This window comes from Lithobates pipiens, unplaced genomic scaffold (genome assembly GCF_037356315.1).
Source record: "Lithobates pipiens isolate NorthernLeopardFrog02 unplaced genomic scaffold, aLitPip1_a1.2 Scaffold_28, whole genome shotgun sequence".
In the NCBI taxonomy this organism is placed as follows: Eukaryota; Metazoa; Chordata; class Amphibia; order Anura; family Ranidae; genus Lithobates; species Lithobates pipiens.
The window spans coordinates 118,501,976-118,518,074 of record NW_027507789.1 but is presented as its reverse complement, the minus strand read 5'-3'; the positions used below and the strand labels follow the sequence as shown (position 1 = coordinate 118,518,074).

Genomic DNA, 16,099 nt, shown 5'->3' with positions numbered 1-16,099 from the left:
ATCTTGACTTTGCAGAGGGAGCAGAGGATGAGACAGATTTGGGAGGCCTTGCAGAAAGGTCTGTGCAATGCATTCCCAGAGACTGGGAGGTTACAAATTCCAGGTCCTGGAAAACGTGTTGCTGAGGCTTCGGTCAGTCACAGAATGAGCGGTGGAGAAGGTGGCAATCTGACTGATGCGTTCAGATAATTTTTTTGTCGGCAGCCCCAAGGTATGATCGGTTCCAGCAACCATTGCCAGCATCTGATTTACATGGTGTAGGAATACCTAGGAGCAAGGTCAGACTTGGACACCTTTTCCACCGAAAATCCTCTGGGTTACTGGGTCTTGAGGATAGATCACTGGCCAGAGCTTGCACGGTATGCAATTGAGCTACTGGCCTGTCCTGCATCCAGCGTTCTTTCGGAACGCACATTCAGTGCTGCTGGAGGCTTTGTAAGCGATCAAAGGGCGCGCGTGTCCACCGACTCGGTTGATCGACTGACCTTCATAAAAATGAATCAGTCTTGGATAACCACCAGCAACCAAGCACCTGAAGCTGATGTAACCGAATAATTTTTTTTTAAATGTCAGATCCCTTCAAGACTGCCTATGCTGATGCTGAATGACTATCCTGTTATGCTGAGTGCCTAGCCTGTTATGCTGAGTGACTATCCTCTTCCTCCTCAATGATCCTGCTGATAGGTTGGAAGAACATTTTTGGTTCTGGGCGCCACCACCAGTGGCAAAGGCCCAATTTTTCAGCCCCTGCTTAACAGGGATGTGTAATTACAATTTTTGATGCAATACTTTGCAGCAGGGCTCATTCCTGCACTCATCCTAGAGTATTAGGGGGGGTTGCAGTGTCGTGGCACCAGTGCCCAAGGCCCAGTTTTTCTGCCCCTGTTCAACAGGTGCATGTAATTGCAATTCTTGATATAATACTTAACAGCAGGGCCCGTTCCAGCGCCCACCAAGAGTAATTGTGAGGACTTACAGTGTCATGACACCAACACTACCACCAAAGGCCCAATTTTTCTACCACTGTTCAACAATGGTATGTAATTACAATTCTTGATATAACAGTTCACAGTAGGGCATTCCAGAGCCCACCTAGAGTCACTTTGAGGGCTTACAGTGTTGTAGCAACACCAAAACCTTAGGCCCATATTTCTGCAGAGCATATAGGGCAGGCCCCTACTTTCAAACAACCAACTTACAAACGTCTCCTACTTGCAAATGGAAGGAAACAACAGGAAGTGAGATGAAATCTACACCTAGGAAGGGAAATTCTCTCCTGTAAGAGCCGATATGGGAAAAAACGTGTCTCCTCTCCACTGATGCTTTATCCCAATCCTTGTTTTACTAAAAAAAAAAAAAAAAAAAAAAAAAATTGGTCTTTGGGACAGAAAGTGAGGTGAAATCTTCTGAAGAGGTGCACAGACGGATGAAAATGTTACAGGGGTGATAACCCTTCCCATGTTTTCCAAAAAGCTTAAAAATAGATTTTTTGACTGGAGCTACAAAAATGTACCAGTTCAAAATTACAAACAGATTCTACTTAACAACAAACCTACACAGTCCCTGTCTTGTTTGCACTGCCTGTATACTGCTTTTCTGAGTATATAGGGGCCCCACTCCTTTCCTTTTATTAATTTGGGTATGGGGTTCCCCTTAATATCCGTAGAAGACCCAAAGGGGCTGGTAATGGGGGTAATGCCATTTGCTCAATGATTTTCATCCATATTGCCAGGGTCAGACATTACATTAAAACCGCAAGCAGTTTTAAATGACTTTTTTTCCATTAGAAATATAATTTTGTGCAGGGACTGTTCTAAACACGGGAAACACATGCCACTTCACAGGCATACTATAGACACCCCCCCAGGCACGGTATTTCAAGGAATATTTCACTTTTTTTTCACTTTAAGCGTCATTAAAAATCAGTGCTCCCGAAAAAACATCAATTTTTAAAAACTTTTTTTGCATCGATACATGGCCCAAATGACTGCGCCCGAAGCCTACCCAGTTGTGTGATGATAGCGAATGAATAGTCACGATTTTCACGCTAAATCTCCTCCCCATCAATCAGGAAGCAGGTCAGGAGACCCCATTGGCCAAAATGGCAGACGATCCTATTAGACAACTAGCGCTTAGTAGGAAGAGAGTGAAGATGCATGGCAGAAGCCGCTGGAGTAGCCGACAATGGAGCCACGGCCCGCACCTCGCCACCTAGATAGGGCCCGCCTGCAGTGCTGAAGGGGAAACCAGAGCCGCTGCTCGCACCCTGCCACCTAGATGGGGCTTGTCCACCGTGTTGGAGGGGACACCAGGGGGACCAGGGGTTCCCCATGTAAGTTTTGGACACAGAGGGATCAGTCATGTAGGGGGATCACACAGTGGGGTGAAGTCCTTATAAGAGTTGTCACAGGAGGGCCCTCACACAGGACCCATGGCAGGCAGGGCAGTGAGGTTGGTGCACACAGGGTGATCAGGTTCCTGTTCTTAGGGAGGTAGGGTCCTGATCCCCAGGGCAGATGGGGTCCCTAGGTGAGATGAAGTCCCTGTCCCCAGGGGTGATGGAGTCCCTGTCCCCAGGGGAGAAGGGGGTCCCTGTCCCCAGGAGAGAAGGGGGACCCTGTCCTCATGGGGGAGAAGGTTTCCCTGTCCTAAGGGGGGAGAAGGGGGTCTCTGTCTTGGGGGAGGGGGTCCCTGTCCTCAGAGGGGGGGGAAGGGGGTCCCTCTTCTGGGAGGGGGTTGGAAGGGGTCCTTGTTCTTGAGAAAGATAGAGTGGGATATGGGATGGTCTCACTTACCATGGCATGCAGGTCCCTCATTTATGCCCGTCTGGGCTTCCTCCAGCAGCACAGATGGGTGATCATCAGTATATCCCCAGGGAGCACAGCTACGGCTTGACAACCTGGCAGCAATTGATGGGTACAGTGGTTGTGTTTGATAGCACAGTGGCTGCAATTTATGGGCACAGTGGTTGCGTTTGATGGGCACAGTGAATCAGCGTTTGCTGGGTACGGTGAGGCGGTGTTTGCTGGGCACACTGAGGCGCTTTCTGGGCACAGTGAGGCAGCATTTTTTGGGCGCAGTGAGGCGTTTGCTGGGCACGGTGAGGTGGCGTTTGCTGGGCGCAGTGAGGCGGCGTTTTCTGGGCCCAGTGAGGTGTTTGCTGGGCACAGTGAGGCGGCATTTTTTGGGCACAGTGAGGTGGCATTTTTTGGGCGCAGTGAGGTGGCGATTTCTGGGCGCAGTGAAGTGGCATTTGCTGGGCGCAGTGAGGCGTTTGCTGGGCGCAGTGAGGCGCTATTTTTTGGGCGCAGTGAGGCGGCAATTTCTGGGCGCAGTGAGGCGGCGATTTCGGGGCGCAGTGAGTCGGATTTTTTTGGTGCAGTGAGGTGGTGTTTGCTGGGCACAGTGAGGCGGCATTTTTTGGGCGCAGTGAGGTGGTGATTTCTGGGCACAGTGAGGTGGCGATTTCTGGGCACAGTGAGGCATTTTCTGGGCACAGTGAAGTGTATTTACTGGCAGAACAATGTACTGTACATGTAGTCAGTACTATGTACGGGGCCCCGCCCCCCCCTCTCCAAGCTCCACTCTATCTCTCCCAGCAAGTCTCCGCCCGCTTGAAGCCATAATTTTTCTCGACCAGTAAACAAAAATCGTGGGGTGGGTGGGGCTGCTGCTGACGTTCTAACCATCTGTTCAGCTCCACCTGCCTGCAAGTCTCCGCCCACTTGAGTCCAGAATTTTTTTCCACCACTAAAATATCGTGCGCATGCGCTGTTAATATCCATGAATTGGCGCATGCGCGGTAAAGGCCCACCATCAGCTGTTTCAGTGACGGAGCCGCACCGGAAGTGACGGGGTTTGCTTTTTCACGAGTCGCAACAATTTTTACAACACCGGAACTGGGGAGCTACAGTTCATTGAGGGAACCATGAATGCCAACATGTACTGTGACAAACTGAAGCAGAGCATGATCCCCTCCTTTCAGAGACTGGGCTGCGGGGCGGTATTCCAACAGAACGACCCCAAACACACCTCCAAGATGACCACTGCCTTGCTATAGAAACTGAGGGTAAAGGTGATGGACTGGCCAAGCATGTCTATAGACCTAAACCCTATTGAGCTTCTGTGGGGCATCCTCAAATGCAAGGTGGAGGAGCGCAAGGTCTCTAACATCCACCAGCTCCTTTATGTCGTCATGGAGGAGTGGAAGAGGACTTCAGTGGAAACCTGTGAAGCTCTGGTGAACTCCATTCCCAAGAGAGTTAAGGCAGTGCTGGAAAATAATTGTGGCCACACAAAATATTGACACTTTGGGCCCAATTTGGAAATTTTCACTTAGGGGTGTACTCTGTTTTGTTGCCAGCGGTTTAGACATTAATGACTGTGTGTTGAGTTATTTTGAGGAGACAGCAAATTTACACTGTTATACAAGCTGTACACTCACTACTTTACATTGTAGCAAAGTGTCATTTCTTCAGTGTTGTCACATGAAAGGTATAATAAAATATTTACAGAAATGTGAGGGTGTACTCACTTTTGTGACATATATATACACACACAATACCTAGGAGCAAGGTCAGACTTGGACACCTTTTCCACCGAAAATCCTCTGGGTTACTGGGTCTTGAGGATAGATCACTGGCCAGAGCTTGCACGGTATGCAATTGAGCTACTGGCCTGTCCTGCATCCAGCGTTCTTTCGGAACGCACATTCAGTGCTGCTGGAGGCTTTGTAAGCGATCAAAGGGCGCGCGTGTCCACCGACTCGGTTGATCGACTGACCTTCATAAAAATGAATCAGTCTTGGATAACCACCAGCAACCAAGCACCTGAAGCTGATGTAACCGAATAATTTTTTTTTAAATGTCAGATCCCTTCAAGACTGCCTATGCTGATGCTGAATGACTATCCTGTTATGCTGAGTGCCTAGCCTGTTATGCTGAGTGACTATCCTCTTCCTCCTCAATGATCCTGCTGATAGGTTGGAAGAACATTTTTGGTTCTGGGCGCCACCACCAGTGGCAAAGGCCCAATTTTTCAGCCCCTGCTTAACAGGGATGTGTAATTACAATTTTTGATGCAATACTTTGCAGCAGGGCTCATTCCTGCACATATCCTAGAGTATTAGGGGGGGTTGCAGTGTCGTGGCACCAGTGCCCAAGGCCCAGTTTTTCTGCCCCTGTTCAACAGGTGCATGTAATTGCAATTCTTGATATAATACTTCACAGCAGGGCCCGTTCCAGCGCCCACCAAGAGTAATTGTGAGGACTTACAGTGTCATGACACCAACACTACCACCAAAGGCCCAATTTTTCTACCACTGTTCAACAATGGTATGTAATTACAATTCTTGATATAACAGTTCACAGTAGGGCATTCCAGAGCCCACCTAGAGTCACTTTGAGGGCTTACAGTGTTGTAGCAACACCAAAACCTTAGGCCCATATTTCTGCAGAGCATATAGGGCAGGCCCCTACTTTCAAACAACCAACTTACAAACGTCTCCTACTTGCAAATGGAAGGAAACAACAGGAAGTGAGATGAAATCTACACCTAGGAAGGGAAATTCTCTCCTGTAAGAGCCGATATGGGAAAAAACGTGTCTCCTCTCCACTGATGCTTTATCCCAATCCTTGTTTTACTAAAAAAAAAAAAAATTCAAAAAAAATTGGTCTTTGGGACAGAAAGTGAGGTGAAATCTTCTGAAGAGGTGCACAGACGGATGAAAATGTTACAGGGGTGATAACCCTTCCCATGTTTTCCAAAAAGCTTAAAAATAGATTTTTTGACTGGAGCTACAAAAATGTACCAGTTCAAAATTACAAACAGATTCTACTTAACAACAAACCTACACAGTCCCTGTCTTGTTTGCACTGCCTGTATACTGCTTTTCTGAGTATATAGGGGCCCCACTCCTTTCCTTTTATTAATTTGGGTATGGGGTTCCCCTTAATATCCGTAGAAGACCCAAAGGGGCTGGTAATGGGGGTAATGCCATTTGCTCAATGATTTTCATCCATATTGCCAGGGTCAGACATTACATTAAAACCGCAAGCAGTTTTAAATGACTTTTTTTCCATTAGAAATATAATTTTGTGCAGGGACTGTTCTAAACACGGGAAACACATGCCACTTCACAGGCATACTATAGACACCCCCCCAGGCACGGTATTTCAAGGAATATTTCACTTTTTTTTCACTTTAAGCGTCATTAAAATCAGTGCTCCCGAAAAAACATCAATTTTTAAAAACTTTTTTTGCATCGATACATGGCCCAAATGACTGCGCCCGAAGCCTACCCAGTTGTGTGATGATAACGAATGAATAGTCACGATTTTCACGCTAAATCTCCTCCCCATCAATCAGGAAGCAGGTCAGGAGACCCCATTGGCCAAAATGGCAGACGATCCTATTAGACAACTAGCGCTTAGTAGGAAGAGAGTGAAGATGCATGGCAGAAGCCGCTGGAGTAGCCGACAATGGAGCCACGGCCCGCACCTCCCCACCTAGATAGGGCCCGCCTGCAGTGCTGAAGGGGAAACCAGAGCCGCTGCTCGCACCCTGCCACCTAGATGGGGCTTGTCCACCGTGTTGGAGGGGACACCAGGGGGACCAGGGGTTCCCCATGTAAGTTTTGGACACAGAGGGATCAGTCATGTAGGGGGATCACACAGTGGGGTGAAGTCCTTATAAGAGTTGTCACAGGAGGGCCCTCACACAGGACCCATGGCAGGCAGGGCAGTGAGGTTGGTGCACACAGGGTGATCAGGTTCCTGTTCTTAGGGAGGTAGGGTCCTGATCCCCAGGGCAGATGGGGTCCCTAGGTGAGATGAAGTCCCTGTCCCCAGGGGTGATGGAGTCCCTGTCCCCAGGGGAGAAGGGGGTCCCTGTCCCCAGGAGAGAAGGGGGACCCTGTCCTCATGGGGGAGAAGGTTTCCCTGTCCTAAGGGGGGAGAAGGGGGTCTCTGTCTTGGGGGAGGGGGTCCCTGTCCTCAGAGGGGGGGGAAGGGGGTCCCTCTTCTGGGAGGGGGTTGGAAGGGGTCCTTGTTCTTGAGAAAGATAGAGTGGGATATGGGATGGTCTCACTTACCATGGCATGCAGGTCCCTCATTTATGCCCGTCTGGGCTTCCTCCAGCAGCACAGATGGGTGATCATCAGTATATCCCCAGGGAGCACAGCTACGGCTTGACAACCTGGCAGCAATTGATGGGTACAGTGGTTGTGTTTGATAGCACAGTGGCTGCAATTTATGGGCACAGTGGTTGCGTTTGATGGGCACAGTGAATCAGCGTTTGCTGGGTACGGTGAGGCGGTGTTTGCTGGGCACACTGAGGCGCTTTCTGGGCACAGTGAGGCAGCATTTTTTGGGCGCAGTGAGGCGTTTGCTGGGCACGGTGAGGTGGCGTTTGCTGGGCGCAGTGAGGCGGCGTTTTCTGGGCCCAGTGAGGTGTTTGCTGGGCACAGTGAGGCGGCATTTTTTGGGCACAGTGAGGTGGCATTTTTTGGGCGCAGTGAGGTGGCGATTTCTGGGCGCAGTGAAGTGGCATTTGCTGGGCGCAGTGAGGCGTTTGCTGGGCGCAGTGAGGCGCTATTTTTTGGGCGCAGTGAGGCGGCAATTTCTGGGCGCAGTGAGGCGGCGATTTCGGGGCGCAGTGAGTCGGATTTTTTTGGTGCAGTGAGGTGGTGTTTGCTGGGCACAGTGAGGCGGCATTTTTTGGGCGCAGTGAGGTGGTGATTTCTGGGCACAGTGAGGTGGCGATTTCTGGGCACAGTGAGGTATTTTCTGGGCACAGTGAAGTGTATTTACTGGCAGAACAATGTACTGTACATGTAGTCAGTACTATGTACGGGGCCCCGCCCCCCCCTCTCCAAGCTCCACTCTATCTCTCCCAGCAAGTCTCCGCCCGCTTGAAGCCATAATTTTTCTCGACCAGTAAACAAAAATCGTGGGGTGGGTGGGGCTGCTGCTGACGTTCTAACCATCTGTTCAGCTCCACCCGCCTGCAAGTCTCCGCCCACTTGAGTCCAGAATTTTTTTCCACCACTAAAATATCGTGCGCATGCGCTGTTAATATCCATGAATTGGCGCATGCGCGGTAAAGGCCCACCATCAGCTGTTTCAGTGACGGAGCCGCACCGGAAGTGACGGGGTTTGCTTTTTCACGAGTCGCAACAATTTTTACAACACCGGAACTGGGGAGCTACAGTTCATTGAGGGAACCATGAATGCCAACATGTACTGTGACAAACTGAAGCAGAGCATGATCCCCTCCTTTCAGAGACTGGGCTGCGGGGCGGTATTCCAACAGAACGACCCCAAACACACCTCCAAGATGACCACTGCCTTGCTATAGAAACTGAGGGTAAAGGTGATGGACTGGCCAAGCATGTCTATAGACCTAAACCCTATTGAGCTTCTGTGGGGCATCCTCAAATGCAAGGTGGAGGAGCGCAAGGTCTCTAACATCCACCAGCTCCTTTATGTCGTCATGGAGGAGTGGAAGAGGACTTCAGTGGAAACCTGTGAAGCTCTGGTGAACTCCATTCCCAAGAGAGTTAAGGCAGTGCTGGAAAATAATTGTGGCCACACAAAATATTGACACTTTGGGCCCAATTTGGAAATTTTCACTTAGGGGTGTACTCACTTTTGTTGCCAGCGGTTTAGACATTAATGACTGTGTGTTGAGTTATTTTGAGGAGACAGCAAATTTACACTGTTATACAAGCTGTACACTCACTACTTTACATTGTAGCAAAGTGTCATTTCTTCAGTGTTGTCACATGAAAGGTATAATAAAATATTTACAGAAATGTGAGGGTGTACTCACTTTTGTGACATATATATACACACACACACACACACACACACACAGTATCTATGGCCCTGTTGGTTGTTTTGTGTACCCACTACAATAAAATAACACATTTAAAAAAAAAAAAGAGTATTGACACATTTATGTTTAATACTTTTCAATGCAGACGCAAACGTACGTGAACAGACTTGTAGCTTATTACACACCCTTAATAACAGAAGGTATAGCAGGATATGACTTTTTATTAAAGTGTTTGTGGCTGTGTTTTCCATATCAATGCAATACTGATGTAGTGACACCATTTTCAAAATTTACCGGTCTTCATGTCCATACACTCAGTAGCGTTAAAATGCAATTATGCTGTGTGATTCATGCTTACAATATAATATTCTTGTTTTTACATTAAAAGAGTTCTATGCATATTCCATACATCAGAATGGTGGAACTGCATTCATCCATATGTGTTTAAGGATTAATGCCTACTGTCCAGTAGATACTTCTTACCAGCCATGTGCCATGTCTTCTGTTATATTAAAACTGGTAGCATGTTGGAACAGGTTAGTAATGTTACCCAACAGGTTAACGTAACTGAAGGCAGCTGAGAAGCACTCCAAGATCCACATTATATGTAAGGATAGTACTGAAAACCAGACAATCCTGGCAATCTATTAGTTAGACATAGGCCCTTAGGCTTCTCGTTTTGGATTGCTGGATGATGATGATGATGATGATGACGACTTAGGCACAAAATCAGCCAAGTTGCCATTTGCACATTTTTTGTACACTGATCCCATTTATGTGTATTGCTTCATTATGTGCCCCATAACTGAAGTGCAAGCACACATTACACTCTTCCACCCCAAAAAGAAAAAAAACATTTAATTTTATTGTACACACACACAAATGACATTTGGAAACAAACAAATGGCCCATAGGGAAGCATGCAGCAAACAAAAAGTTTATTACAGTAGCCCAACATACAGTGGTGCCAAATAACACCAAACCACTGAGCCTTAGGCTAGGTACACACTATATGAATTTTGGCCAGTTCCTCAAAATTGCTATGTGGGTATCCCCATCGGTCCCCATCGGTCACCATCCATCCAACATTCTTCAATAAAAAAAAAAAAAAAACCCACACACAGAAGTCAGGCGAAAAATAATAGCTACAGCAGAAGATTCCTCTGTCCACACTTTATAGCGCCCAGGTTGAGTGAAAATAATCAATGCGTGTATACATAACATTATGTTTTAGCCCCATTAGGTGTGAAATGCGTCAAGATTTTCTGATGCCCAGTGTATTGGTGCATTTACTTTAACTGACTTTTGATTAATGCATGCCTCTCCATGGCCCCAGGTAAAGCTGGGGTCCCATTATGCAGTATATGGGGGAAAAAGCCTGGTATCCCACGCAAGAGCAGCTTATCTGACACAAATGACTTCATAAAATGACAGTAACATGATGTATGGGTGATAGTGTGCCACCCCTGAAAGCAGCGACGGGGCAAGGTCGCCCAGGGCAAAGATGCCAAACTGCGCCCCCCCCTTTCCCTTAGGGTTAGGGTCAGGGTGCCCCCTACCCCTGCAATAAACCATTGCGCTAGGGGCAGCCGCCCCTCCTGCCCACCCCTTGTCCCAGCTCTGCCTGAAAGCACTGCTGCTCTTGGCCATGACCTATGTTGGTTGTGCAAAGTCTGAGCCTGCAAAACCCTGTACAGGATCCCAGTGCAATATAAAGCAGGTAATAATGATGATTCATAGATTTTGCACGGAACTATGGACGCATCTGAAAGCGACTGTAGACCTTCTTTTCTAGCTGTTTGTTATTGCTCTCTGTAATTAGTGCTAGCTTACTATGTCCCAGGGTCATTCTCTTGCTTGCTTCTTCCCTTTTCAGATCAGCCAATGGGACATTCCTGTTTGCGGAAGAGCCATTGAGGTTGAAGGGTTTATTAAGTGACACATCACTTTTTATTCTTGGGGATGTTTTAATTTGTGGGTTAAGAAACTTATTCTGGATTTGTTCAAACTTGGTCCTTAAAGGAGAAGGTGACTTGTCATCCAGATTGGGTGTAGATTTTGATAAGGAAAGTGTCTGCATCCCCATGAGGTTATTTGGATTCAAGTGCGGTTCTGACGGTCGTCTCTGATCATTGACTTTTTCCACAGTTTGTTTACTTGTTTCTTCTCGTGTATCATGCGAGTTTCTATTTAGGAACTTTGAGATGACAGGCTTATCTTCATGAATGACTGTGATGGCCTGGTTCCTAAAAAATGGAGGGGTCTTCACACTTGACTGACTATCAGAACTAGAGTTGCTGTCGGAGTGTACAGAATCTTCAATTACTGGTACAGGTATAGGGGTGGTTTTCATGGGCGTCCATCTGGACCTTGTAGGAATTTGTCCAAAATGGTTGCCATTCTCATTTTCAAGACCTGAGAAATAGTCAGTTTCCAGTGAACAGGCATACAGGCAGCGAAATTCTCTGTCAAACTCTTCCACGATGTTCCCCTTGAAGTAGGTCACCATGCTGTTGTGAACTTGACTAGAAAGCCAGCTGAAACTAAAGGATAACACAAAAAGTTGGAATAGACATCTATAAAAATAATACAACAAAATGTATACTGGATCCATAGGACCTAATCTAAAAAGATGTGTAGTCTCAAGGTCATGATCGGTGACCCCGTGTTCTGAAAGAATTTACCATATATTTTCCCAAACATGAACTGAAAGTAGTATGTTGCCTGCTAGCGGTGACCAGATTCCAAAACTGTTAGCCCCTTTCAGCTTCAATACTTTAATTTAATGACCTGGGAACAAGCATGCACCAAGTTAAGGTGGTTCTAAAGGCTCAAGGTTTTTTTACCTTCATGCATTCTATTCATGAAGGTAAAAAAAAAAAAAAAAAAAAAAAAAAAAAAAAGTTTCTTTTCAGCAGCCCCCCCTAATACTTACCTGAGCCCCAACTCAATCCAGCGATGTGGACAAGAGCATCGGCTCCCCGGGGACTTTCCTTCATTGACTGAGACAGCCTCAGCTAGTGAGCCAATGAGCAGAGAGCGTGGGCACCCCTATTGGCAGCTGCTTGCTCTGGGGGCACGTGGCAGGAGAGAGGCCTGGAGCGCTGGCATGCAGGGCCAGATTAAGAACATCATGGGCCTGGTGCTGAGGATTTTGGTGGGGCCTTTTATAAACAATAAATAAAAATGTAAACTATTTGAAAGAGAGAAAAAGAAAAAAAAAGAAAAAAGAAAAAAAAGAAAAAAAAAAAAAAAAAGAGAAAGAGAAAGAGAAAGAGAGAGAAAGAAAGAGAGAGAGAGAGAGAAAGAGAGAGAAAGAAAGAAAGAGAGAGAGAAAGAAAGAGAGAGAGAGAGAGAGAAAGAGAGAGAGAGAGAGAGAAAGAGAGAGAAAGAGAGAGAAAGAGAGAGAAAGAGAGAGAAAGAGAGAGAAAGAGAGAGAAAGAGAGAGAAAGAGAGAGAAAGAGAGAGAAAGAGAGAGAAAGAGAGGGGTGTGTGAGGGGTAAGGGAGGGAGGATGAGAGAGAAAGGGGGGGGGATGGGAGAGAGAGGATGCACATGAGCATGTGTGGGAATGACCACAATGCAGCCTGGCCAAGGCAAGTGACCGAAGGCAGAGAACCCAGAAGGAAGACCGGGAGAAGATGGAAGTGCCCGGGCCCCGCCAGACTGATCACAGCACAGCACTGGAGGGCTCAGTCTGACAGGTAAGTGTACCCTAATGTGCCAATATGCTGGGCATACTTGTACATTATGGCATAACCTACCCCAGGGCCTCTAAAAAGTAGTAATGTTAGAAAAGTGTACTACCGCTTTAACCACTTTCAGACCGGACCATTTTGCTGGTAAATGACCAGAGGTCTTTTTACACTTTGGCACTGCGCTGCTTTAACTGGTAATTGCGCGGTCATGCAATGTTGTACCCAAACAAAATTTGCGTCCTTTTCTTCCCACAAATAGAGCTTTCTTTTGATGGTATTTGATTGCCTCTGCGATTTTTATTTTTTGCGATATAAACGTAAAAAGACCGCAAATTTTGAAAAAAAATGATATTTTCTACTTTTTGTTATTAGAAAAATCCAATAAACTCAATTTTAGTCATACATTTAGGCCAAAATGTATTCAGCCACATGTCTTTGGTAAAAAAAAAGTCAATAATTGTATATTTATTGGTTTGCGCAAAAGTTGTCACATCTACAAACTAAGGTACGTTTTCTGGAATTTACGCAGCTTTTAGTTTACGACTGCCTATCTCATTTCTTGAGGTGCTAAAATGGCAGGGCAGTACAAAACCCCCCCAAATGACCCCATTTTGGAAAGTAGACCCCCTAAGGAAATTGATAAGAGGCATGTTGAGCCCATTGAATATTTTATTTTTTTGCCTCAAGCGATTGAATAATGACAAAAAAAAAATTTTTTTTTTTTTTTTACACAAAGTTGTCACTAAATGATATATTGCTCACACATGCTATGGGCGTATGTGAAATGACACCCCAAAATAAATTCTGCTGCTTCTCCTGAGTACGGGGATACCACATATGTGGGACTTTTTGGGAGCCTAGCCGCGTACGGGGCCCCGAAAACCAAGCACCGCCTTCAGGCTTTCTAAGGGCGTAAATTTTTGAGTTCACTTCTCACTACCTATTACAGTTTTGAAGGCCATAAAATGCCAAGATGGCCCAAAACCCCCACAAATGACCCCATTTTAGAAAGTAGACACCCCAAGCTATTTGCTGAGAGGCATGTTGAGTTCATGGAATATTTTATATTTTGCCACAAGTTGCGGGAAAATTACAAACTTTTTTTTTTTTTTTTCACAAAGTTGTCACTAAATGATATATTGCTCACACATGCCATGGGCATATGTGAAATGACACCCCAAAATAAATTCTGCTGCTTCTCCTGAGTACGGGGATACCACATATGTGGGACTTTTTGGGAGCCTAGCCGCGTACGGGGCCCCGAAAACCAAGCACCGCCTTCAGGCTTTCTAAGGGCGTAAATATTTGACTTCACTCCTCACTACCTATTACAGTTTTGAAGGCCATAAAATGCCAAGATGGCACAAAACCCCCACAAATGACCCCATTTTAGAAAGTAGACACCCCAAGCTATTTGCTGAGAGGCATGTTGAGTCCATGGAATATTTTATATTTTGCCACAAGTTGCGGGAAAATTACAAACTTTTTTTTTTTTTTTTTTTTTTCACAAAGTTGTCACTAAATGATATATTGCTCACGCATGCCATGGGCATATGTGAAATGACACCCCAAAATAAATTCTGCTGCTTCTCCTGAGTACGGGGATACCACATATGTGGGACTTTTTGGGAGCCTAGCCGCGTACGGGGCCCCGAAAACCAAGCACCGCCTTCAGGCTTTCTAAGGGCGTTACAGTTTTGAAGGCCATAAAATGCCAAGATGGCACAAACCCCCCCCAAATGACCCCATTTTGGAAAGTAGACACCCCTAAATTTAGGGGTACACTAGTGAGACTAGGTAATAAATGGCGGGTGCCCTGAAACTATAAAAAAATAACTAACCAACCAGCGTCACCTGTAACAGTTATATGGTGATCACTGGTGAAAGGGTTAACTAGGGGGCAATCAGGGGGCTTTATGCGGTAGTATATGGGGGTCCCTGGCGCTATAAAAAGCTGCGGCGAACCTAAATACCTACCTGCCTAACTAGCGTCACCTGTGACACTAATACAGCGATCAGAAAAACGATCGCTTATTAGGCTGGGTTCACACTGGAGCGATGCGGGAACGCCACGAATGCGCGGCGGGTTCCCGCATCGCATGCCTCCCGGCAGCAGTTCACACTGCCCTATGCGAACTGCTGGGAGTGTCAGTGAAATGTTACTGACACCCCCAGATCAGTTCGCATATCGCAGTGCGATCTGCAAACTCGGATCGCATGGTGTGAACACCCATGCGATCCGATTCTGCTGCGGGCCAAAAAAAGGGTCCCGTGCGAATTTGCGGCGGGTGCGGCGGGTGTGGCGGGTGCGGCGGGTGCGGCGAATGGCTGAACTCGAATCGCACAGAGATCGGATGTGATTTGCACTGCAGTGCGGTGCGAATCACATCCGTTCTCAAACCGCTGCAATCTGAACCCAGCCTTAGTGACACTGGCGACGGGGGGTGATCACGGGGTTAAACCTTTATTGGGGGGGTTAGGGGGGTACCTTAGAACTAAAGGGGGCTAACCCTAACTGCCCTAACAGTTATTAGTCACAAATGACACCCGCCGGGTGATCAGGGGGTTAAACCTTTATTAGGTAATAAATGGCGGGTGCCCTGAAACTATAAAAAAATAACTAACCAACCAGCGTCACCTGTAACAGTTATATGGTGATCACTGGTGAAAGGGTTAACTAGGGGGCAATCAGGGGGCTTTATGCGGTAGTATATGGGGGTCCCTGGCGCTATAAAAAGCTGCGGCGAACCTAAATACCTACCTGCCTAACTAGCGTCACCTGTGACACTAATACGGCGATCAGAAAAATGATTGCTTATTAGGCTGGGTTCACACTGGAGCGATGCGGAAACGCCGCGAATCCGCGGCGGGTTCCCGCATCGCATGCCTCCCGGCGGCAGTTCACACTGCCCTATGCGAACTGCTGGGAGTGTCAGTGAAATGTTACTGACACCCCCAGATCAGTTCGCATATCGCAGTGCGATCTGCAAACTCGGATCGCATGGTGTGAACACCCATGCGATCCGATTCTGCTGCGGGCCAAAAAAAGGGTCCCGTGCGAATTTGCGGCGGGTGCGGCGGGTGTGGCGGGTGCGGCGGGTGCGGCGAATGGCTGAACTCGAATCGCACAGAGATCGGATGTGATTTGCACTGCAGTGCGGTGCGAATCACATTCGTTCTCATAAACCGCTGCAATGTGAACCCAGCCTTAGTGACACTGGCGACGGGGGGTGATCACGGGGTTAAACCTTTATTGGGGGGGTTAGGGGGGTACATTAGAACTAAAGGGGGCTAACTCTAACTGCCCTAACAGTTATTACAGTCACAAATGACACCAATGCAAAAAAAAAAAAAAAAAATGACATTGGTGTCACTGTGACTGGGGGGCAGGGGTAATTGGGGGGGTGATCGGGGGGTAAAGGGGGGGTGTGAGTGTGCCTGGCATGTTCTACTGTGTGTGTAGAGTGTTGGTGCAACTCACCGATCCGCTCTCCTCCGTGTCGGAACGGAAAATACCGACACGGAGGAGAGAATACATCACTTCCTCTCCTGTGTTTACATTACAGG

At 47.1% G+C, this 16,099-nt stretch overlaps 1 protein-coding gene across 1 annotated transcript in view; it reads right to left on the bottom strand.

Annotated features, from left to right (window-relative positions):
- Positions 1-8,941: 8,941 nt before the first annotated feature.
- The window catches only part of FAM83C (family with sequence similarity 83 member C), a 52,338-nt gene continuing 45,180 nt past the window's right edge, over positions 8,942-16,099 (bottom strand). The window contains exon 4 of the mRNA XM_077459565.1: positions 8,942-11,378. Within this exon, the coding sequence (XP_077315691.1) occupies positions 10,589-11,378 (790 nt within the window). The 3' untranslated portion in view covers positions 8,942-10,588. The remainder of the gene's footprint in view (positions 11,379-16,099) is intronic.